Below are 25,996 nucleotides of genomic sequence, written 5' to 3'. Positions count from 1 at the left end.
AGTCCAATCCCAAATAGGAGTTTCAAACTCAAGTAACTCTGAATAGCACCCAGCTGTCCCTAAATATGAAATAAAGGCCCCTCTTCATTCTTCCAACTACCCCAGCATGCAAAGAACTGTACCATCAGAGTGTAGCCAGGGCCTTTGAATCCATCACACTTTTACCTGAGCTCAGATTTCGTGAAGCACTCCAGCCCCCACGTCCAGTGGCTTTGAAACAAGTCTTAACAGATGTTCACTCTTGCCATCCATCCCATGCCATCAATTCAAGTCAAGACTGGTCAATGTATTGAATATGAACTTTATTGTGATTTGGCTTATGTAAGGCAGTGTAGTGAAGGCACTGCAGAAGTTAAACAGACTGGAAAACATGGTAAAAAATGAGCGAGCTAAAAATGAATGCTTGCTGGACTAGGCTAAGTACTACAACTATGTTTCTTTTTCATCATTGCAGAAGCGTTGAAATATTGTTGAAGGTGGGGGTTTGGGGCGGAATTAGGGAAGGCTTCATGGAGGAGGTGGCATTTATACTGGGCCTTGAAGGAGGGGCAGAACATTGATAGGTTAAGATGGAGGGAAGAACATTTCATAATGACTGACTCTAGAGAAAATTCTGTAGAAGTACTGAAAAATGAGAGGGCAAACAAACACCCCCAGCGAGTGAAGCATCCCAACTGAGAGAAAAGTCTGAGGAGTCTGGGCTGGGACCAAAGTCTCAAGTCCCCAGATGGGGTCTTCAGTACAAATGATATTAGGAGGCACAGGACAATGGGCTTGTTTGTAAACCTAGCAGCAGCGAGAGGTTTCACATTGCAGTCAGGGGCCCCAAACTGGCTGTACTATGTCTGGATGAATTCTCTCATCTTTTAGGTGTGTATGGTACTCACTTATCTTTCCTCTTGCCCACTGACTGCCTAAACGGTAGTTCGTGCGCGCCCATGTGCGCGTGTGTGAGTGTAGGTGTGTGTAGATGGGTGGGGGACCGAGGCTTTGTCTCCCACTGCAGCTTCTTCCACTTTTCCTTCTTGTGGCACACAGCTGGCTTCCACTGAGCTGAAGCTCAGGCCCTTCTCACTGTCTAGGACTCATTGAACTCCAGCTCTTGATTAAGCACCTAGGAAGCCTTCTCAACATGAAGGTAAAATTTACTGTGGGGGGTGACTTGGTTGAGGGCAGGACTACACTTTCCGGAGGTGGTGATGGTGGTGAGTGGTGGTGGTGGTGGTGGTGGTCGTGGTTGGTGGTGGTGGCAGTGGTGGCTGTAAGGGTTGGGGACTTAAAGCCGGCTCTGGCTGCTGGGTGAAATGCTGCTGGGAAGTCTATAGTGTTCAGTCAGGAGATAGGATGTCAGGCTAGACCAGCTTGGCCTTGATCAGCCCTCCTCCTTCCTCAACATGCCCTACAGGGGAGATACATCGAACAACTGAAAACATCACAGACATCTGTAGGGTGTTCAGCCTCTTGTTATTGTCCTGCTTGAATCTCACCCCCGGAAGCCTCAGAGATCCTTTCTTGGCAAAGGTGTATGACGTCTAGATAGGACTGTCGCCTCCCCATGTCCAGCTGCTGGAGGTATATAGGTTATGTCGCTACTGATGCTACTTGATTGGGAAGTATGAGGAATTTATCAGAAGAGAGGAAAGTTAATTATTGTGAATCTCATTCTTTCTAAAGATTGTGAATCTTAACTAAGACCTGGCACCTGACAGAAAATAAAAGGGTGGCAAGCTTTGTCAGGATTCTCTGGGATTGGAGATTTAGAGCTCAGTGAGATCATCGCTGGAAATAACCTTGAAACTGATGTGGCCTTGCTTGACTTTGGCAGTTGGACCACCCTTCTTACGAAGGTACAGAGACTTCAGATCACGGCAGTCGCTGGGGTCAGCATCCAGAGTAACCTGCCCCAAGAACTGATCACAGAATTTTCGGCTGTTCCAGACCTGGAAAGACAAATGAAGGGAGTGAAGATGAGCAGCCCTCAGTGAGATTAACCTTTGCCCAGTGACATTCAGATCTAATGCTGAGCTTCAAAAGATTTGTTTTAAAACCAAGAGACCATTCTGTCCGTTCCTGAAAGCCCATCAGCTGAGGGAAGGATATCTCAAAGAATATAGGTGAAAAGCCAGAAAACGGAATCTCCGGTTTGTTCTTGACCTGTGAGATGGTTACCTAAAGGCTGCTGGTCAGGCGTATTAAGTCAGAAAAACTGCCAGACTGCAGTGATTCATCCTGACCTAGCCATGTTGAGGGTCCTCTGAACTGGCATATGCTTCCCTCCATGGGATTTTATGATACATGTGTTAACATGTGTACTAGTGAGCATGTGGACTTTTGCCCACAATTAAATAAATGGAAGAGAGGAGATTTAGGATGGATGGTAATAAGGAAGTCAGTGTCCATGCTTGGTGAGAAGAGTTTTTGAGTATAAAACAAACCAAAAAATATCATAATTCTTGTTCTGCATCCTAAACATACATAAGGTACTTGGGATCATCTAGTATCTGGTGGAGAGTATGAGCCTTTCTGGGGACCCCTGTACACACTCTTACCTGTACTATAATAGGAATGTCAGTGGTCCTTCTGTAGAAAATGGCCTGGGTGTCAAAAATGGCATGAACTGTATTCTTCTGGACAGGAGAACGGACTTCCTCCTTTCCACATTTGATGACCAAATATGGGTTTACAGCTGGAACAAAGTGACATGTTTTTAACACAGCAATTAAAGTCCCTTTTCTAGATAGACAAGAAGGTATCTCAGTAAGCCAGTCCTGGGACTTTCAGCATAGCACCTGAGCACCGGAATGACTGAGATTCAACACTTTTATTCCCACTTCCCTTTCCTTTTCCATATTTTGTATAGGAATATGAAAATGAATCTATTATAGGTCTTGCCTGAAGTTGACATCCCATCCTCTGCCATGATTGCCATCCATTCCCAACTTCTCTAGACTGAAAATATTGCTGGAGAAAATAATTTGTGATCATATTTTCTAACTTATGTGCTATAAATGCAACTGAATTTTGCTTTCCAGACATTCCTGCCATTCTTACTTTCATTGGCATACTTCTTCTCCAGGTCCTCAGCACTATGAACAGTGATCTGAGTAACTACTTTCGGGTAGCCACGAGCCAAGTTCCAGCAGGACATTTTGGGCATGTCCAGAGTCAGTTCCCTAGAACATCAAAAATAAAATATTTTCATCATATGATAAAAATCCTTTGATGAAATAAATCCACCAAAGCAGACATCATTGCTGAAAAGCATGAGACATTGTATGACTTAGCCCATTCTTCCTCAGATATGGCTTATATATATTTTGAGCATGCTTTCCTTTCTCCTTTCTTTAAGGGCCAGGAGATAAAGATCGAAGTAGGCAGGGCTGGGACAAAAAGGTGGCTTTAGTGACCCAGCACTCAGAACATAATAGAAGAGCAGGGAGGAGTGTCATCTGCTTAAGAAAAGAGGGTATCAGCCAGAAAACAGAAGACAAAATTTGATGTGGAAGAACTTAGACTATAGGCCTGTTCCTCTTTAAGGGTAGCTCAGAGCTCTAAAGTTCAGACCTTCACTGGGGAATTTCCCCCAACCTCTCTTTGAGAAATATTTTTACCACCATGATTTCAGTGAATCAAGTCTGATTTAAACAAGTTGTCCCATCGAACGTCTGAAGAGGGGAGATGGGTGAAGGGGTTCAGGATTGGAGGTAAAGCAAAGAACAGGGGTTTGAGGGCTTGTGAAGGAAACTGAACCTGAGCTGGACAGGCACTTCAGAGAAGATTCTCAGGAGAAACTCGCTGGTGCGACCATGCTGGAACATGGTTGGGACAAGCACATAGTTGCCCTTCTTCAGGTACTTGCTCAGAAATACTGTGCGAGTGTCAATATAGGTGGAAGTCCCAGCACGCTCCTGGATGTAGAGGTGGTGGAGGCGGAATTTGCGGTTCATCTCCACCTGGAAATGAAATAGGGTAAAATATTCAATTCCACTCAAATCGTGGTTTTTGTATCCTCCGTTTTCTTTATCCCTAGGCCTTTCATTCTTCCCCTACCCCTAAATCATCCTAATTTTTACTTTGTTTGCCTCCATTCTCTCTGCTCCAAATTTTTACCTTGAAGAGCTCAAAGCCAATGATGTAATTGTCAGGTCTTCCCATTCGGCGGTAAGTGCGCAGGTCCTTCTGCTGCAGTGACATAATGACCTTGTGCCCATCCTCAGGCACGGTGAAGATGTACTAAGGGAAAGAGGCCACCAAAGAGGTGAGTTAGAATTCCCATTTCAGATGAGCCAGCTTAAATTTCAGGGAAGAAAGCTTGTCATTGGGAAGCAGAGCCTTGAGTTATTTTCTGGGCTTTGATATTGATCAGACAACAAGGTCTTGGATAATTCATTGACTTGCTAAGTGTATACCATTAACACTTGCTTCTTTCTATGTCATTCAGCATGTGTTGAGGGACAACTTTATTCTTAGCCTTTGATGCCAAAGAGGATATGCTTTGTTCTAATAAGTTATTGGTAAATTATTATATTATTATTATTGTTGTTGTTATTATCCCTTCTTATTTAAATGCCATTTATAGAAAAAGTCTGGAATCCATAAAGACAGAAAGGGTTTTCATTTGACTCAGCCTGACACTACAGCATCACCCTGGGCTAGCCTCCTATTGCCAGCCAGACTTATGGCCTGTGGAAGAGCTGGATCCACTTCCTTGGAGAATTGATGTTTTGCTACTGCCACTTTAAGGAAGCTACAAGCCTGTGTCAGACTTTCCAAACATCATCTGGGGAATCACGGTGCTATTAGGAGACAAAACTAAAAGGCATCAGATTCTCCTCTCTGTCTCTGTCTCCATTCCTCTCTCCCTTTAGAAGGAAACATGAAACAGCTATTTGGGAGGCTAAGGTAGAAGGATCCCTTGATCCCAGGAATTCAAGGGTGCAGTGAACTGTGATCCTGCCACTGCACTCCAGTCTGGGCAACAAAGTGAGATCCCATCTCTAAAATGACGGAAAGAAGGAAGGAAGGAAGGAAGGAAGGAAGGAAGGAAGGAAGGAAGGAAGGAAGGAAGGAAGGAAGGAAGGAAGGAAAGAAGAAAAAACAGATTCAGAACTAAGGCCCCTAAGTTCAATCCTGTACATAGATATAGAGTGAAGCCATTTTCCCAGCTTAGTATATGTGCCTAATACTTGAAACATTTCCAGAGCTGTAAATGGGGGTGAGGTGGTGTGTGGCAGGGGAGATAGGAGATTTCTTTTCTTTAGGAACAATTAAAATGGAAAGGGTGGAAGAGCAGTATGAGTTAGGTGAATCAGCTCACTAGTCTCGGTATTCTCCTAAATGCCTGACCAATGAGATCCATGGAAAGAAAAGACACACCCATGTCCAGTGAGGCAGCAATATAGGCAGAATTCTTGTTTTCTATGAGTTAGCTCATCAGCACATTTTGAGATGAAACCATCCAGGTTATTATAGATTCAGGCTTTAGATGTTTGGGTTTTTTACTCTGGACTTGACCCTGCTGTGTCACCTGGAATAGCACTGTAATGGGAGATGGATGGGATGGAGTCATTGACAGGGCAATGATTCAAATCCTGGGAAAAATGACCTGGATCTAGATGATAAAATGGAGGCATAATAATGAGGTTCAAAAGAGTCATCTGCATTAGAAAGAGGAAGAATATAGTAAATGTGCACCCCAGAGAACAGCTGGGCAGTAAAGCGAAATGAGGAAGAATTGAGAGAACATCTCAAAGCAGATCTTCTCTCTCCAATGTGGGACCATCACAAGGAAGCAGGGATTGTCAAAGAGCCATACCAGGCAATATGGCCAGAAGAGAGGCAGCCAGAGGAGGTGATTCAGATTTGATAATGCTGCCAAAGTCTGTCTCTGCAAAAAGGCATAGTCTGCTGTGGTTTACAAGCACCTGAGACAATCCCTAGAGATCCTGGTTAATGAATATTACATGATAACTGCAAATGGAAGACTTGATGCTAAAGAAATACTCCAGAGATGACCAAAGCAAGATCTGAGTTCCTATTGACTGGATAACTTTGAGGCAAATAAAGTGATTGACTCAAACCTGGGGATTCTGCAGGAAGGTATCACGGTTGTTATAGCAGCCTCCTGAGCGGTTCATCAGGGGATCATCATCCACAGTCCAGCATCCCAACACCGATTCCAGCTCCTTTCGGCCAAAAATAGGGTTGTTCACATTGCGGCAGACATTCAGTTTGTGAAAGTTGCGGCAAAAGTCCTCCAAGCTCATCCTGAATGGAAGGTGCACAGGAAAAAGATAAAGATGGTATTTAATACTTAACACTGTAGTTCCATGTGGAAGCCCCAATTCCCTTAGTGCAGAAACCGCTCCTCACCAAAACTCTCCATCATCAGACATAACAAGCCCCAGGTTTTTGCGATCTCCTGCAGTCAGTTGCTGCCACTCTTCAGAACTGAAAGCAAATAGAAAGAAAGAAAGAAAAAAAGATAAACCATTATGTTTGCCATTGACTTCTTGTAGTAAGCAGGATGCCAGAGAAACAGAATGCATGAGAATCAGTCCTGCTTTATTTCATCTGTGGCTGGGTCACAGACCCCATGCCTGACAAGAGCCCACAGATGTCACTGAGCACTGAGAGCACACTAGCAGTCTGGAGGGATGGGTCTGGGAGAACTACAGGGCTTTGGAGATGTAGCTGTGAAAGTGGAATGCAACTCACATTTCACTCCAGGGGCCACTCCATTCCTGTCTTCCCAAGGGGTTTCTCAGGCGAATCATATACAGCTTCTCAGCACTGAAGACTTCCACAAGTCTCTCTCCAAGACGAATTTTGCGAATATCAGTCATGGTGTAGGTATGGCCCTTCAGCAGCCCCCAATCAGTTTCAACTTCTTGCTCCTCCTGATTGGGAGACTGAGAGCAAAGAAAGATATATAAAGGCACAGAAACTGGGAGTACCAGTCCTGATCCCCCTTCTTCATTAATTGGCTTAACCCAGTAGGATTGAAGCTAGTTCTCACACAGATGGAAATTTCATCCTGACACCCAACTTGAAACAAAAGCAGTAGAGATAAAGAATGTAATATAACAACTCAAACAAGTCAGATTCAGACTATCCACTGTAGTACATTAATATGGACTGACAAAATTTGATGGGGCAGATTCATTTATTGAACAAGCAGCCATAACCTCAAGATCTAGAAGCAGAGACAGGAGGAATAATTTAGCAGAGGCTACTGACACCAGCCTGGATGCTGCATTGGTTCCACGTGGACTGACTGGTACAAAAGGATAAAAAATTAAAGCACCTCAACTTCTACACCAGGACAAAATGTGTATCTTAGCTTTCCAAGTACCATTAATAGTTTTTCATGGGTCTTTGGGTTAAGGGTGAATTTCCCTACTAAATTTTGTAGTCTCTTCTGCCAGGAATGAGTATACAGTGGTTGTTTTTCATAAGTACAAACCTCAATGGAACAGCAGATCAGACCGCCTTTGGTAAATGTTTTGTACAGCTCTCCGAATAGCTTGTACTTCTCTTCAACAAGCTCAGTGTATCTTCCTTTCTGCATGTCAACAGTTTCAGCCAATGTGCCCGTGAAGTCCACAATAATATCAGTGATGGTCAAACCATCCAGGGCCTCATAACAGCCTAGCAGCCTGAGGGCAAGTATGCAAGGTTATCTTTGTAAAATTGTTTTTCCAGGTCAAGAACATAATACTCTAAAGAATCAGAACATTCCCTGCCTAGACTTTACCAGATGGCTTTTCTCTAGGTATGAAATGAGATATTTTTTGAAATTATATTCAGAAATTTCTAGGCTTAGGCTATGTTGATCAAGGACAGTCTATGCAAAAACTTCTTTCTATGGGGAGATATTAAAGAAAAAAAGAAGTGATAATGCCATGTGATCTGCAGATAGCAGCAGGAAAGGATACCTGGGAGCAGGTAAGAGTTTAAATGGAGACAAGAACCTCTGATTTCTCTCTCATCTAAGATTTCTGACAGCCAGGCCCAAGTGCAAAACAATGCCTTAGTTCTGACTGACATCTTACCCAACTTAAACTCCAGGGTTGGGCTGGGAGAGAATGAGCTTCCAAAGACAAATGCGGCTTTCCTTTCCTCATGTACCCTGACAGCAGACTAGTCAATCCCCTCCTTACTTTGCATAAGCTTTTTCCAGCAGAGCATTCCAAAACTCATTCATGGAGGTGGAAAAAGAGAAGACCAGATCTCCATTAATGGTGGGCAACAAGTCATCAATCACCACTTCAGTCCATTCTCCAAAATGCCAGAAACGAAAGCGAAATATCCCAGCATATTTATCTGTTTTTTGAGGGTCCCACTCCTGTTCCTTATGGTTAGGAATTGTCTAGAAATGCAAGAACATTTAATCAAGTGTTATTCACCAGACTACATCCAGAAACTGAGATGAAAATTTACTCCTGGCAAATCCACATGACAACAGGAAGCAAGCCACATACACCTGGTTTGAGTCTGGATTGGAAAATCCTAGGTATAGCATTTTACCCACAACTTCTGCTTCCTCAGATCAGTTTGGCTGAGGATGATATCACCACGCCTGTCTAAATGCACACAGGAGAACACAGTGTGGCTGGGACAACCAGTCAGTGGTTAAATGCTTTCCACAAATAATCTATAAACTAGATGTTAAGAAGCAGAATACATAAACATATTCATGATTGCATGTTTAAAATGCAAGGCATTCTAAAAAGCAAAACCAATCAAAATCAAGGCCCATTGTAGTTTGTTTTCTAAATATCCATTCTACAGATTTTATATCAATTCTATTGAATATGGATTTAATTTGCATTTTGAATAAAATTATGTTTAGGAATTTTTTTTATATAACAGCTACACATTAATATTCTAAAATTATTTTTTTGAGGAAAATGTTTTAACTTTGTCCCAAGTCAATACTTCATTGCCTTGAACTCTACCTGAATGCTAAAGGAATTTTTGTACTATTAATAATTTATTAGAACCTTTTCAAAGTCCTACTTCTGTCTTTCTCACCTTTTCTGTTATTAATATGTATTAGTGACTCCCTGGTTTCTACTGACTTTATATCCCAGTAGGTGCAGATAATGTAATATGCAGAGATACTGAGTCAATGCACGGCAAATGATAACCAAAGATTTCAATGAGCATATATGACAAAGCAAGTAGAGTAAAACGTTAATGGTAGAATCTAGGTGGGTATATGAGTGTTCACTATAAAATTCTTTCAACTTTTCTGTGTTTGCAAAACTTCTTATAATGAAAACTTCTTATAATGAAATGGAGGGAAGTCATCTAGTTAATATCTCTGCTTTCAAGAAATACAACAATCTAAGAAAGTTATTAGCTGATTTTTTCCTAAAGTTATTAAAGAAGACAAGAAAACTGAATGAGGTCCCATGGGAGGGATAATACCTTTGTCCAATGAGACTCCTGAACAGCCAAACAGGAAAATGCAGAAACCATTGGCTTGTGCCCCAGTCTCCCTTGGGTCAGCTGGTGGTTGCTAATGTTGCCCACAATCAGACGGGGATCATCACAGATGTCCTGTGAATACAATAATTGGTTATATGAGAGTCTGGGAAGAGTTTCGCAAGAGTCACTGTGAGCTGAACTAGGCAGGACAGCCTTCATAGAGGAGATAAGGTTAGAGTTGAAAAATGAGTAGGCTTTCCATAAGTGGGTTGAAGGGAAGGCTGAGGGGATTATAAGGAAAACCAAAAAACAGTTGATCATCTTGCCCCATGTTTGGAAGTGGCAGGAGAAATGAAAGGAGGGGGTGTGACGAGATTGGGTGCCATGCGGTGGTGAGGGCTCTCAGACATAGCTGTCATTGGGGTTTGGGAGAGTTTTCACCACAGCAGTGACCTTTCAAAAAAAAAATAATAACTAGGAATTAGTACATTACATTCTGATCCTATTTTGCCAGGATGAGATTTTCTGAAGCACCTGTGTTTGGAAGGGAGGTTGTATTAAAGAGACAAGGTCTAATGAAGGTTAACATTAATTCTTCTCCTTCTCTAGGAAAATCAGTTAGGAGACCTTATAGGAAGCCCTTTTCTAACATAAAGCAAAAGCAACAGTGGTCTCCATAGCAACCAGATTTTTCTACATTTTTGGATGAATATAGATGACAGCAGCATTAATAGCAAATGGTAATAAACCACTCACAGGAACACTTCAACCGACCTTCTTTCCCAGTGAAGGTCCTGAGGGAATCTGGGCAGAGTGGGGGCAGTATTTGTTTGGAATGTATGCATGTATCTTCCCCCCAACATATTAACTGTGCCTTTCCCCTGGGAGTAATACAATTATAACACAAAGTGATAGGGCACAGTAGAGTCATTTTCAAAGCATAATTCATGTCTAAAGGAAGAATCCCCATAATTCTCCTGATCATAGTCAGAATAGGATTCACAGTGGTGTTAACACTGGAGTTGACTAGAATTAGGCAGTTGGACAAGAGAGGGGTACAGTGGCGTAACAGGTAGAGAGAAAGGCATGGGCAATGGCATTGTGACATACATGACACTGCATAGTTGAAGACATAATTGGGTGACTCAGAGTACCAGCATTTGCAGAGTTCAAAGGCAGGAAATACCAATGCATTCTTGACTAGATCGAGAAAGCTTCACGAGGAGGCCATCGGCCGGTACCTTGACATTCTGCTTACGCAGCAGAAATAAATCCTCGTCTCAAATGGAATCTAGACATATATCCTTTTAAAAAGTATTAAAGGCAGCTGTATTTTTCTGGTCCTCAAATCTCTTTTTTTAATGGCCATAATTCTCCTTGATGAAGGGTCTGGTCTACAGAATGAAACATTCCATATATTCTTTAAAAACCAAAATAACTCTGGAAAGAAATAGGCAGGCATTCTGGGCAAAGACAAGTCCAAGTTGGAGATTAATTAGGCATCCCTCTGCCAAAAGGAGATGGCTAGATGGGTTGTCAGCTTTGGATTCTCAGGTCTTTTTTTTTTTAGATGCATGCCTGGTAGCTCACAACTACTTTTTGTTTTAGGAGAATTTTCTATTTTAAAAAATATTTTTTATGAGTTGCAAACTGCATTTGTTTTCACTTGTTGAACATAGAGCAGGTATGTTGGGTGAGTCAAACCCTGATGTTCTTTTTCTTCTCATTGTTTTTTGCCTTTTCTAAAATGAAACTAAGCACAGTTTTTCCTCCCCAGGTCAGGTGTTTTCATTTTATTTGGAGCAAGATGTCAAAGTATAAAATAATTTCTTTGACCTAGATAATACATATCATAGTTTCCTGACATGGAAAAACAATAAAGTGAACACTGATATATGAAAAAGTGTGCTTTTAGACTAGTAAGACAAATTATTTGCTAGTTTTATGTAGAGTTGTTAGTGGTTGGAGATACACTATGGTGTCTTGAATTTCCATAAGATTTTCATTTCACAATAGGTATCTAGGCTTAGCCAACACTTTTGGCATGTCAACTTCTATTGAAGACATAAAGGATCACATAAGTGAGCAAAAAGACATATAAACAGAATTCAAATTGAGGAATGGTGTAATTATTCTCTTGTAGACCCAAGATGGATATGATTATTATATATTATATGTGTGTGTCTATGTATATATCTATTTACATATAATATATATATTAAAAGCTGTGTCAAATTCATGAGAGAATGTAAGTTTGGGACCCCCCCCCCAGCACCACGTTCCATTTCCTCTTACAAACTGGTTCATTCTCCAGGTATGCTTTACCCCTCTTCATACATGACGGCTATTTAACAATAGATTTAAAACATGACAAGTTAACAGTCATAGAATGTCAAAACTGGAATGAATTTTGGAGACTATCTAGTAAAGCTTATTTTTCACATGAGGAAGCAAGCTCAGAGAGGGGCAATAACTTGCTACTCTGATCATCTAGCTAGTCAGCAGGAGACCTAGGCCTAAAGTTTTTTTATTTTTCAGAACCACATATGGCTAGAGAATAAAACTCAAGACCTCAGTCATCCATCCCTGTGCCTTTAGGCTCAACAATAGCCACCACATAAAGGATGATATTGTGCAACTCCTCAGGGACAGAGATGCTACCACCTCTTTCAGTCATTCATCTCAATGTTTTATGCCTCTGCTTAAAACCTACCTAAACTCTCTTCACTCTCTTGGAAAACTTACTTACCTCTTAGCTTTTGGTTCCAGGATAAAGATCACTAATAGGTGTTAGTCTGCTCATTTAAATTCACTAAATATGAATCAATCTCTTACTATATGTAAACATCGTGATATGAAACCTGGGAAACAAATCCTTTATTAAGCCATATCTTCTGTCTCTTTAAGGAAGTGAGGCATTAAAAGACTAGAAAGTAGCCAAGGATTTAGAAAGGGTAAATGGTAATAAGCCATTGCAAATCCAGCAGCCAAACAGACTATTTGGTGACAAATTTGAAAACAACAAAATGACTGGTTGTTGACTTCTTCCCTAGTTTTGGACACACGGGTATCTTCCTGTTGGGGTTAAGGATGTAAGACTTGAGAAATTTTTCTGTAATTCAAAGCTGAGATGCAGAGTGCAGATGGGACATTTCAACTTGAGCCATGCTGGAGAGGTAGGAATGGGGTTGGAGGAGAGGTCACAGCACACATATTCACAATATTTGGGTGGCTTAGGAGCGAGGAGGGATGCTGAGCCCTTAATGGTTCCCAGCTGTGTTGGCACAGTTGAAGTGATCCTTGAACTGGGCTGTTTGTCACGGCAAAATGATTTCTTAGGAAGAAACACACAACTAGGAAGTTAGTACCAAGAGTAAAGCTGAAATGGTCCCCACATGACCCCGCCTCTGAGCCAAAACCTTCCATTAAGCAAAGCAGCTTCTCTAGGAAGTATGTTCTCTTAGCTTAGTCTTAAGGGACTTCTCATTGTCCTTACTTCATCCTCCTTCCCAGAGACCTCTGAGCGGGAGGGGGCATACAGTTACAAGTCCTGTAGCCCTGCACAAGGCACTCTATGTGACTCCCTTTGCACCTACCACATCCAAATTCAGCATTTTTTTTTTACACAGGTGAAATTTACTGACAATAAACATGGAGGTCCAGGGTAAACCGCAGGAACCACAGTAAAATGAAAAGTTGCCCAGAAAACCAGCAGCCAGAAGAGTGGAAACACTTTTGACCAAGTGCTACGTGCAATCTAGCAGTAGTGAGGGGGTACGAGTGTGGACACCTACAAGTGAGGCCAGCCCTGTGGTAGGTACATTACGAATAAGTCCAGGGTCTGAATAGTCCCAGAAGGCTCAGGGGCTAATTTGCACAGAACTGCTACTCAGGAACGGAGGGTTTTGTGAGCTAGTCCAAGTAGCTGTTATCTTACTTAGAAAATTGAACCATCCCCCAAATGGAGCATTTATAGGTGGACTTAGGCTCGAGCACCAATGTTACACTAGCCTCTCAAGGAGTCCACTTTTCCTAATGGGGAGTTTCAATTCTGCATGAAGATTTGGTTATCAGTAAAATATTCTCTTCCTTCCTAACCCATCCAAGGAAAACTCAATATGGAGAATAGAATAGGATCTTAGACCCAGCTTCCACCTCCAAACTAGGCCACGAATCGCTATGTAATCATTTTCTTACTTAACCTTCAGAATTCTGCTGGGAGACTCAAGGCATAGATCCCAAACTGCTTTTTGGGAAACAATTTGTATATCTATGCAATGGAATACTGTTCAGCAATAAGATGGAATAAACTGATACGTGCTACAACGTGGGTGACTCTTGAAAACATTATGCTAAGAAAAAGAAGCCAGTTACTTTCATGATTCCATTTTAAGTGAAATGTACAGAATAGGCAGTTCTGGATAGAAACCAAAAGTACATTAGTGGTTGGCTGCAGCAGGGAGTGGGGGTAGGGTGGAGGGATTACTTCTTTCAAATGTGCACAAGGGATCTTATTGAAGTGATGCAACTCTTCTACAACTGGGTTGTGGTAATGTTTGCACAACTTTAAATTTATTAAAAATCATTGCTTTGTACACTTAAAACAGGTGAGTTTCACGATATATAAATTGCACTTCGATAAAGCTGTTAAAGTTTGCTAATGCATAATTTAAAATAAATAGGACAGTTGGAGAGAAAGACTATGGGCCTATTCAACTCTCTTCAATTGTGTAAACAGTGGAAAACACTTAGCACTACTCACATGGGGTGATATAGTCTCTGGGAAGAAAAGGAAATTCTTGAACAGACTAGGCCAAAACTACTATACCGAGATGTTGCATTCAGCTGGTGATTGGAAATTTCTATTAGCACAGAGGGAAAAGTGTTTCTTTTTTTACAGTTCCCTCACATGCCATCTATCACCCAAGCCTGTATATTCTGCTTTTAATGTCTCCCCTCATCTGCCTTTCCCTTCCATTTCTACTACCATAATTTTAATCCAGAGCCTCATCACCCTCCCACTCTCAACCAGACAATGTAGTAAAATGGCCCCAGGGGAATGTATTCTCAAAGGGAAGACTAGGCAACAGCAATGGTAGCAAGGTTGAACTTAAAACTTGACAGGAGAGCTGACAGATCTTGTGCAGGAGTCCTTTTTTCCTCCACAGTTGACAGTGCAAATTTCCATGAGGCTTTACTCCTTTTTAGTCAGGGATTAGATGTGTCTGATTTTAAGACACTATTGTAGGTAGATATGAGTCAGTAAGGAAAAAAGCCAGAGGTGGGTAGGAGGGGAGAGTGGCTGGAGGGAGCTGGAGAAGAGATTTTCTGTGGGAATTTGGCAGGCAGATTTCAGCCTAAAAATCCAACCGGCAGTCTTATGATCACGCTGTAACTCAGTATAAGTTAGATCTTATAATTTATGAAGACTATATATGTTGAGCCCCAGGAGGATAGAAAAGTCCTGGAGCACATGGTCTCAGGCAATATACCTGTGTACTCAGAAAGCTAGGACAACAGCTGAGGCCAATGGACAGCTGGATAAATTAAGAACTTTCCTCTGGAGGGCATGGGCAGATGATATGGCATTGAACAATTGCAAAACACTCAGAATTCCTGCCATCTGAAGAGGCTCCTTAAAACACAGCAAGGAAGTGGCAAGTGGGAGGAGGGGAACTCAATCCTGCCTGAGAATAGGAGGGTGGCCCAGGCTGGAAAGGGGCGGAGCTTGACTGGAGTCAGTCTGTTAAACTATCAGTGGTGTTTGCAGGCATGGAGGATTATGAAGGCAAAAGCCTTCAACACGAGAAAGGAAAAAGACAGAAAATATGAGGTTAATTGTGTTGCTTCCATTTTGGAGACTTCAGAAAAGAGCCCCAGTTAAGTGTGCAGCTACATGGCATGCCAAAGGACAAGATGTCTGTAAATTTCACTGCACACCAGGATCTCAACCTTGCCAATTAGGCGGGGGAGGCCAACGACTCATCTGGTCTTCCTGAGCCAATTCAGAGAGGCCCAGCTCTGTCTCTCAGCTTTCCTGATGGGAGGCCAGAGAACTTTGACGTGGTTCTTGACCACAGGCTTGGCCTCCACTCTGGCTGGGAAGGAATCCACAGCTTTTCGAGGAGGCTCAGATGGTGGTCCAGAACCTTGTTTTTTTCTCCTACTCCCCACAAGAGGCCCCTTCCCCGACGATTCCAATCTATGGTAAACTCCCCTTCTCCAAAAATTCTACATGATTTACTGTCCATGCGCCTGAAAATAGCATTTCAAACATCCAACATTCATTTCTTTTTTAACTCTTTGATAGCTCAATATCCACTAGAATGGGAGTGCCTCACCACAGGCCATGTCTGTGTCTTGCACCAAGGCTGGCATAGAGTAGGTGTTCAGTAAATATTTCTCTAGTGACCCTCCCTTTGGGCTTAATAAGACTAAGCAAACACCATGCTCTCAAACAGGAGAGTGTGGAACAATTAATGAAAGTGTGGCATCAACACAGTGAAGAGGAATGTGAGAACTGACTGGAGGGAAGCTACTTATTTTGGTAAAAACAGGAGACACAAAACAACTAACTCTATCTCCCTGATATGACAGCAGGATAGAGTGAAAACTCATGCAGGCTTTGCAGTCAAACCCGGATGAAAATCCTAGCTTGTTAGCAGTCTGACCCTGAGCAAATACTTACCTTCTCTTAAAGACATAGTTTCTTTCTATATAAAGATATATAATGGGCATGTATCTGCTGGTATTTTTTAAACTTGGAAAACAGAATTGCATCAAAGTAACTTTTAACATGCCTACTTTGCTAAGCCTTGGTAAATAAGGGTGAAATAAAATAATGTACCTCAAACACAGTATCTGGCCCATAGTAGGCATGTCGTGACTGTTGATTCTTTTTCCTACCCATCCCCACTGTTCAGCCTCTCTCTCTGATTTTCTCTCACTTTAGAAGGGGTTTTGTTTGCTTTAGAGGCAAAATGCAATGGTTGTTAAGACTTTTTCCTTCCCCGCTAATCCATCTAAGATTCAATCCACAGAATTTGGAGGATGAAGGCAAAGGACAATGGGCTGAGCCAAGATAGAGGGGGAAGGATGTGTCTAAAGACAGCCAGTACAGGAAATACTGTCTGCTTGGTGCACATCTGGGGAATGGCTTCATGTTGGCTTGCAATTTTGCTGCCCACCGGATTCCCTCCCACCTCCTCCACCTCACCCCTACCTATCATCCCTTTTCTCTTCTGTGTCTTCAACCTCTTCTTCTTTACCATCTACTTCTTAGCCTATAAATATGTTCAAGTCTGTCCTATTTCAGAAAGACACCTACCCAGTACACCTCTCTTAATTTCCTGCTTCGTTTTTAGCTACTTTTGCCGTATTGACATCTTTTCCTTCATATCCAAGCATCAGAAAAGAGGCATGCCCCTCATTTATCACCATCCATTCATAAGAGTGGATCCCAGAAAATGTATCTCTATTTTCTCTATGTATTTTTGCAAAATAAAAAAAGCCTGTCTGCATACCAAAGTATTGGTTAGTGAATTCTGCTCATTTCCTACATTTTTCTTGCAGGTCAGCTAAGTGATCCGCTGGAATGTCAATAACTGCAGACACAGAAAGGCAGGAGGAGTGTAATTTTCCTTCAGACAGAGAGAGCTTCTCCCAGTCTCATACTTTCAATGGTTGTCATTCTTTACAGGCAAAAACTAAGAGATGTTCTTTGAGTTGCGTAGAAAACAAGTCTTGATGTAACTGGTGTATCTTGACACCACATGGTAGCAACGTGCATAAACTGAAGTAGCTCTTGGCATAACTCCATTTAGGAATTTAAGCTGTGGAAATTACAACTAAAAGTGATAGTTGGTAAAAGGGTTACCTGAAGGAGCAAACATTGAGATGATGCCTGAGATGGTTCCATAATAGCACACAGAAAGGAACCTCATTAAATAGGACCTGAATGTCTTCAGGATATTATGAAGGTCCAAGAACTTGCATTTCACAATGCCTATATACCTCATCACCTACATTGAGAAGGAGCTTAGATACAATATCCTTCTATCCAGTTATACCCTTTAGATATAGCAAGGTTGCAATTTATTCTCCAGACTCCATCATCCTATTGTTTTATACATTGAGCTCCTGCTCATGTAGGGCTAGTGGAAGGATTCTGAAACCTGCTTTAGAGACACAACATACAGATGATGCACAGAGAACCACAACAGCTATTAATAGTTACTACTAATAGGTGGTGAAAGACCTACAATTCTACTTGAAGCCCACTTGTCCAGTTGTGGGATGATACAGGTGACAGTGTCCATAGAGCAGCAAAGAACACTTCTCGCCCCCATGAAAAATTCATCTTTTCCTTTTAAAATTCATCTCATTTATGCTCACTGTATAAGGAGTTTTTCTCCTCACTGGCCTAAAATTACGTTTAAATTGTTATGATAGGTAACTCAGTAAAGAGGCAAGAGCATAGCTGCTTTTTGAGTTACCATATTTACTCAAATGAATTTCCAAAAGAAAATAAGAATGGTATATCTCTCTCTTTTTTGGACAGAAATATTCATAGCATCTTTATATGTAACAGTAAAAAATACTAGAACCAATTTCGTAGGTGAGTAGATGAACAAATTTTGGCATATCCATATCATAAATTACTACTCACCAGTAAAAACAAAACAACTATTGATACACAGAACACCTTAATTGGATCTTAGATTAATTTGCTTAAGGTTAAATAGCTAATCTCAAAAAGGTACAGCATATCTTTTTTTGTTGTGTTTTCTAAGTAAATCTGTCAAAATTTGACTAAAATTCAGGACTCCAAGCTAGAGCCAGGAGCGCAGATCCACGGAACTTTCATTATAAAGTTTTCTTTATGTGAGGTGATGAATACGTTAACTTGATTACGGTAATTATTTCACAATGTATACATATACCAAAACATCACATTGAACACCATAACATACAAAATGTTTATTTGTTAATTATATTTTAATAAAGCTGAAGAAAGAGAGAGGAAATAAAGAAGAAAGAAAGAAAGAAAGAAAGAAAGAAAGAAAGAAAGAAAGAAAGAAGAAAGAAAAAGAAAGAAAGAGAGAGAGAAAGAAAGAACAAAAGAAAGAAAGAAAGAAAGAAAGAAAGAAAGAAAGAAAGAAAGAAAGAAAGAAAGAAAGAAAGAAAGAAAGAAAGAAAGAGTAAGAAAGAAAGAAAGAAAGTTAACTTCTAAATTGGTCTACACAGTAGACCTTGTAAGTGAAACAGTGGATCAAGTAGAGGTATGATGAAGGAGGTCAAGGAGAGAGAACGTGTAAAATAGAGAGTTACCTGGGGACGTTTCCACACCACCTTTCCAGGAAGCAGTCGGTTATAGAAAAGAGAATCATTCTCAGGCAGAAATGTTGGATCACAGAAAAGTCTACTGTCTTTGACGCATTCCTGCTTCAGTTCCTGGTATTTCTGGTTTTTGAAGAGCTTCAGAGGAGGACCCATAGTGTTGAACTATGCCTAGAATGAGGAAAATTGTTGTCTTTGAAGGAAGAATTTCTCAGGTCTTTTAAGGGTTACCTGAGATTAGACAAACAGCCGTCATCCCAGTGACTTCTTCCCAGAGCTAGGCACTTCTAGTTTGGATTTAAAGGAAACGTCACCATTTTCAAAGAAAGAAGGGTCCACGCTCAGCAACTAATTAGTATGGGGCCTTGGGTAGGGCACCTAACCATTTTGGCTCTCAGTTTCTTTATCTGTCAAATGGGGCAATATGGGTCTTAATCTTATTGAGAAAAAAATCAATAATAAAAGATTGTGAGTTAAATGTGATTCATTATAATTTACAGAGAAGTCTTCCATTTACACCAGCAGGAAGTAGTTCAAGGCAAAGTACAAGTTGAAGATAAGGGAAAAATCATTTTACTATAGTCAGAATAAATTGGTTCCCTGGAGAGTCACGCACTTTGTGCGTGAGGAGAAAAGCAGCCTCTTTCCATTCCAGCAAGTCTTTTTACACAATTTCTTCCGTCTTGTCATTTAGAGAGCTTTGCATTTTTTATTATTGGCCAGGCAGACTACTGCAAGAAACGGCTCAGCAGATGGCCTCCAAAGACAAGGAAAGATAGAAAGATTGTATGGTCTTTCTTCTTAAAAGTCTAATGTATAATCCTTTGCCTGTGATAAAAGGCAGATTCTGAAATTCAATTACACTAATTTGGTGGGCTATAGATTGTTATCCCACGGCAATACACACTTGCTTTCTTTTCTTTAAAAAAGGCAGGAAAAACAAAAACCTCACATGGCTAAACAGAGAATTCATATAGTGGTTCTTCAAGCAATGTCTATCAGAGTGCCCCACACTCAAGTGCTATTAACAACTGGTTTTTAGGAAGATAATTTGAAAGGCAAATTTGATTTTCAATAGCCTTGGGGTGATAATAGGGTTTTCAGCGCTTTTTCTTGATTCACAAAGATAGATTTGTAATGATTTTAATGATCCTCTCCTGGCATTCAACAGTAAATAAGAACGAGATTGTGAAATTTAAATTGTGTCAACTATTTCAAAATATATTTTAGAAATAACTGTCTATATTCTATAATCACAGGAGGGTTGAAACAAAAATAAACCTGAGTAAGTTTCAGAATGTCTGCTAAAAAAATAAGGAGAATACGTTAGCACTTTAAGGAGTATCTGTGTGGTATGTCTGTGGGGCAGTCGCAATTTTATAAAAAGTGAAATATTGATCAGACCTCTCTACTAGTTCATTTTATGTCCTTTCAGTATCACATTGAAATGCCTCACTGGTAAAGAAAGTTTCCCCATTTGAAAACCATAACAATTTTTAATTTAAATGTTTGCAGTGTTATTACAATGTTATTTGCAATGTGTGTACAACAAACTTACCCTTTCTCTGAATCCAAGGAACAAGAAACTGAGAATAACCACATTTTTTTTTCATAGCCTTATTTATTGGCAATTGCTTTTAAAATTGAGAGCTGTGGGGGCACTGCAAAACACTGATGTCCTTTTTTTCATCAGATTTGTCTACTCACGTGTTTTAAATATTAAAGTGTACTTCATTGTATTTGAAAGCATGGATGGTATCAATAATAATTTTTAGTTATGCAGCATCAGAGCCAACCTGAATGTTTGCCCAGACTCCTATTTGAAGGCTGTCACAAATGGATCCCAATTTTCTTGTATGCTCAAACTTACAACAAACACTACTGCGCCTCTTTTTTTCCCTAGAAGGTTTGGTGAATTGCCAGAGCCTGGGGACTGTAAATGTAGAATAGCCTGGGGCAATTAGAATATTTAGTTTGCTAGAACCTCCTAGTCCTGGACATTCTGGACAAATGAGTATTTCCTGTTCTGCCTTCAAAGGTCTTCCTTACTACTCGGTCAAATGGCAAGGCAGGCAAGATCCTGCAAAAGGAATCCCTGTTATAAAGAGGGCCTGTGTACAGACAGAAGTAGCATAAATTGAAAGGAAAATCAGGTTTGATTTTTAAAGCCCGTGTGATCCCAGTAGACTCTCTCAGAGGCAGAATGTACAGCTTATATGGATAGTTTACAGCTTGACAGAATACCTTTTAGGTTGGGGTGCTTGTGTTCTGGAGACACACAGTAAATAAAGAAGAGCAGGCTATAAGTCTGACCTTCCACTACAGTAAAACTGTAGTCCCAAGTCCTCTCGGACTTGCGGAGTAGAAGTGACCTTCATGTGGAGGTTGCAGTGAGCCGAGATCGTGCCATTGCACTCCAGCCTGGGAGACAGAGCGAGATTCTGTCTCAAAAAAAAAACAAAAAACAAAACAAACAAACAAACAAAAAAAAAAAACCAGTGACCCTTATTTCTGACTAGGCAACAGAACTGTGATCCATTTGGTTGTGCCTCAGTTTTCTCATCAGGAAAATGAGATTATCTGCCCTGCCCCCTCTTACACCATGGGTGTACCTAATGAGATGGTTGGTGTAAAAGTAGTTTTGAATAAGTAGAAAGTGATCCATAAATGTAAAATATACACTGAAGCCCTCTCATTGCCTAGCATTGAGCTGGGCACACAAATATTGTTCAGAAAATGTTTGTTGAACGGATAAATGTCTTATGTGGAGAATTAACGTTTGCATGGCAATTTCTTGTTTGAAATGTGTGTTTTACATTTTAGTTCGGGTTCTCGTCATAGCAGTCATGCTTAATGAGATTATCTGTGCCCTTCATTTTGTATCTCCAGAAATGGCAGTTTAGAGAAGCAGTAGCTAGAAACTGGCAGAATTAACTCAAACCCAGGTTCTGTGCAATGCCAGATTCTGTGTGCAGCTTTCCATCACACCACACTGCTTCTTTTGGTTGCTACCTTCTTAGAGAAAGGATTTTTTAGTTCAAATGAGGAAATCCTCCAAAGCAAACATGATACCAAACTTTGAGGCATTCTGCCTAGAATTTATTGCCATGGTAGATATTGAAAAGGTTCTTTATTTTCATGGTTTGATGATCATGGGAGAATCTGAACCCTTTACATCAGAGAGTTCATCATTTAAACATCAGAAAACTTTTGGAAACCCAGACATTTGTAAGTTGAGTTTGTCATAAACAACTTATTCTGTTGGAACGGATGAGTGCAGAGAAGGGAATGCTCCCTCCTTTCTGTTCTATTGCACCCAATGGCGATGGGGATGGGAGAGCCCTTACATTAAAGATCACATATTAGGAAAGTCGGTAGACAAGAAAAAAATTAGGGCTTTGAGTATAAACCCAGGGATTTGAGTATCAGCCATGGAGAGCCTCTAGCTAACAAAGGCAATTTGTGGACATTTAAGAAGGGGGACCCTGTGGCCTGAGGGCTAGTGGTATGAGTGGTTGGGTGAGGCAGAGTGTGGGGCTTAGCACTGAGGTAATGGTCTTAAGCAATATTATTTTAATTCAACCCACCACTTTGAGAAAGAATATGAGGACAACCGTGTCTGCCAAGGCAAAGGATAGAAGTGGGCCCAGAGTGCAGAAAGTTGAGAAATGCCAGGGGAAGTTGAGGGAGACTGCCACGTAGAATACAAGGCTGCAGTTTAAAGAGGGAGGTATTTTTTTTTCTACTCGCTGGAATGGAAAGCTTGAGGAAGTTAGGCAAGTCGTGAAAGCAGAATCTCTTGCTTCTTAACCTGTGTATTAGCCTTAGAGTAAAAAGCATATTTTGCTCTAAAAATATCTGATAAAATACATCCTGTCTGCAGTTCACAAGCTGCTTTGGATTTAGGTGAGTGGGAGAGAACATGAGGGAACTTAATGGAGAGAGGGAGAGAGGGCATGGCTAAGGCATTGTTCCTGGCTAGTTTCTCCATTTCCTCAGTTTCTTCCCTGTTCTGTACTTGGAGCCAAAATCGAGATCAAATCAATAAAATTTTGCAGACAAATTTAATACTGAAGACCCAATTCTGCCCTGGCATGAGGTAGGCACCACTTTACCCACAATCCACATCCCTTATCCCCACACCTGGGGGTGGTATGGTGAGAGAAAAGGGATTTGGATAGGAAAAAGTAATATAAATTCAACATCCACATGGTATACAGAGAACAGTGCTTTTTCATATGTACACAGGCAGAGTCATAGTTTACATATATGGGCACGCATTTAACCACGGGACTTATGTATGGCTGTTCAGATTCAAACTTCTAACTAGATATTCTGGGTCTAAAAAGGACCACAGAGATCCTCTGATCCAGCCCACTGCCTTATATAAGATGTACCTACTCTGCCCAAAGAGAAGAGTCTGTTCAAAGTCATTCAAAGGAAAAAAAAAGAGGACACAATTTTCTTTAATTCCACTGTTCAATAATTCTATCGAAAAATAAAAAGCAATTCAAAATGATAAAAAACAACACAGGTGGTTACAAGGTCCAGAAACAAATCCAAAATATCACCATTTAGTATACATAACATCTCAGTCTCTCAGTTTCCCCATAGCACAATGAGAATATGTTAGCTGTCCTGTCTACTTCAGAGTGTTATTGGGAGAATGTAATGAAATTATGTATGTGAACATACTCTTTAATTGTTAAAGATAAGGCTAAAGCAGGGCAGTAGTATTAGGAAGCACTTGTTTTTAGCAAGTTAAATTTCTTTTCTGTCTTTAGGGGAAACTGATGAAATTTGATCATGTGCTTTAAATAAGACATGCACCAACATTTAGAAGATTAATATAAAATCGCCCCTCCACCATTCTCTACACCTCCCTATTTCACCCCTCCTTTTTTGGCTGACTTGCTCTTTTGGCCAAATAAGCCCATCCTATATGTCTACTTTTCCAGCCTTTCAAGAATCAAATTCTGATTTTATAGAACGCTATGTTGGAAAGACTCTTAGAAATCACTTAGTACAACTTTTTTCTTTTGTTGTAAGGTAAAGGGTTATGTAGTGACAGAGCCCACACTAAAACTGGGACCTCTTAACTTTTTTTTTAACCACAATTTGTTGTAAGGTGGGGAGGAGGGCAAACCGGCAGACACAATATGTCAAGCAAGACATTGCTTTTAAAAATTCATTTTATCCTCTTCTCACAAGAATGCACTTAGAAATTTTGTTTTTGAATTGCAAGCTGTCAGAAGGTGAGATGATTTCAAATCAAGGCTAATCAAAGAAACACTGTTTGGGGGTCACAAAGGGGCATTTTCTGCTTTTAATTTAGGAACTGAAAACTCCCAAGGATATGGAAAGCCTGCTTTTTAACCTATTCCTGACCATATAAGTGTTTAGACTTTTTCCCTAGACTGCTAGGGAGTCTAAGGACAAATAAAGAACGTTATTTGAATACAAAGTGTTCACACACACTCAGGCACACACATGCACATAAGCATGCTCACACACATACAAACTTCCAGAGGAATAAAAGAGTTAATTAGCAGTCCAAAAAGAATTTTTTGTTTATTACTTCAGACTGTAAAGTGTTCTTACTTTCACAATAAAGATTAGCAAATGAGGCATTAGCTGAATTTCAATACACCATTAATACAAACCAGGATGCTTTATCCTGAAGCCAGAAGTAATTGTCAGGACAGCAGACTTTGTTGAGTTTTTCTATGTGCTTTTCAGCAAACTTACAGTTCCAAATCCTCAGAACCAATTGTTTCTATTGCAATGCACCGCTCCTTTTTCCCGTCCCCCACCCAAAGCCAGCTCTGATCAAGTGGTCCAGTGAAGACCCTAGAACAGTGTAGTTGGCCTGGGGGTGGAGGATGGAGCCCCATCTTCAAATCAAAGTTTAAACCAAAGCTGGAATCAGAAGGGAACAAAGCCAGGCCAGAGGCGGAAAATGGAATAGCCAAGATCAACCTGTCACCGGGGCAGGAAGACCACTGGCTGTGCAGACAGGGAGTTAAGATAGACTTGGCCACCACTTTCTCCTGTGCAACAGTGCACAGCCTGCTCACCCTCCTACCAGAGCTCACGGGCCTTTTGTATACAGTGTGGCTCCAAGATTTTGCCCGCATTTCAATAATTTGCCCACAGTTGTGGGTCAGCAGAAGCTAGAAGGAGGCCCTGAAAGGAGCCACACTTCTCCCCCTCAACACCATCCCCTGTGGTTTTTCCTCACTTACCAGGTATTTTGGGTAGCAGAAGGCAAGCACATACACATGCATGCATGTGTGCACACACACAAAACTGACCAGATATCCCCAGAAAAGTTTCATTGCCAGACAATCACAATCATCACCCCACACACCCCTCAAAATAACCAACCAAAAATTCCATTATTTTTGAAGTTCTCAAACTGCTATTAACAGGCACATATTTGATCCAGACAAGCCATAAAATATAGCTGTGGAGTTTGGTTAACTATAAAGTTGAAGTTTCTTCATCTTTCTTAGACGCTAAGTTATCCAGGAAATAAAACTCCAGGGTAAGTTTATGAATTCCCTCTCTACTCACCTGAGTTATCCCAGGAGCCCTGCTGCGGTTGCTGCTGCTGCTGCTGCTGCTGCTGCTGCTGCTGCTGCTGCTGCTGCCGTTGCCGCTGCTGCTGTTAGCCAGGTAACCCCACTAAAAGTCTGTTCAGTCAGTGTGGCTGAACAAAGATTCTGGCTTTCTTAACCTGAAAACTATTTGGGCTGTACCAAGCTCTGCTCACAGGGGGAGGTGCCTCGCAGCAACTTCAGGAGGCTTTGCCCCGCCCAGCAGTCAGAAACTGATCCTGAGTCATGAGGAAAATCTGGAAAGTGCCTCTACCAGATGTGCAGACGGGATGCCCACTCCAGACCCACCCACCAGCAAAATGAAAAACTCAGGAAGCCACGTTTGAAAGCTCTCTCGGTTTCAAGGAGAAATAGGAATTTCAGCCAGGATTCTGACAGATTTCTTACTTTTCTGTCCCAGGGTTAATATCACAGACATGCACATTACTGGAGAGGGGACATGCAGAGAAAAATGGTGAAGTGTTGGCAAAGTTAATGTGGGCTAGGCTACAGACATGGCCCTGGTAGGCAGATCTGTGATAGTGATGAGGACTTCAGCAAGTGACTGGCAGTGAAAGAGCAGCTAATGGGGTGCAACGAAGAAAAGGTCACTTCGTTAAACA

The 25,996-nt window shown here is 41.1% G+C and overlaps 1 protein-coding gene across 1 annotated transcript; it reads right to left on the bottom strand.

Moving 5' to 3' along the window:
• Positions 1–281: 281 nt before the first annotated feature.
• Positions 282–25,507, bottom strand: CAPN6 (calpain 6). The gene is made up of 13 exons (XM_007992581.3): positions 25,351–25,507; positions 18,766–18,945; positions 9,436–9,567; positions 8,163–8,371; positions 7,466–7,658; positions 6,718–6,911; positions 6,373–6,450; positions 6,081–6,267; positions 4,111–4,233; positions 3,751–3,953; positions 3,052–3,173; positions 2,550–2,686; positions 282–1,940 (listed from the first exon to the last, which is right to left on the bottom strand). The coding sequence occupies exons 2-13, from the start codon at positions 18,928–18,930 to the stop codon at positions 1,758–1,760; spliced, it is 1,926 nt and encodes a 641-aa protein (XP_007990772.1). The 5' UTR covers positions 18,931–18,945; positions 25,351–25,507; the 3' UTR covers positions 282–1,757.
• Positions 25,508–25,996: the final 489 nt, after the last annotated feature.

This window comes from Chlorocebus sabaeus, chromosome X (genome assembly GCF_047675955.1).
Source record: "Chlorocebus sabaeus isolate Y175 chromosome X, mChlSab1.0.hap1, whole genome shotgun sequence".
NCBI lineage: Eukaryota > Metazoa > Chordata > Mammalia > Primates > Cercopithecidae > Chlorocebus > Chlorocebus sabaeus.
Note: the sequence above shows the minus strand (reverse complement) of the source record. Positions and strands in the feature narration are given on the sequence as shown.

Bases quoted from the DNA above. Each gene is read 5' to 3' on its own strand.
- CAPN6 (XM_007992581.3), bottom strand. From the start codon at position 18,930: ATGGGTCCTCCTCTGAAGCTCTTCAAAAACCAGAAATACCAGGAACTG. The intron at 6,451-6,717 runs GTGAGTTGCATT...ATTTGCTTTCAG, and splicing joins AGTGGCCCCTGGAGTGAAAT to TTCTGAAGAGTGGCAGCAAC. The intron at 3,954-4,110 runs GTAAAAATTTGG...TTTCATTTCCAG, and splicing joins TTGGCTTTGAGCTCTTCAAG to GTGGAGATGAACCGCAAATT.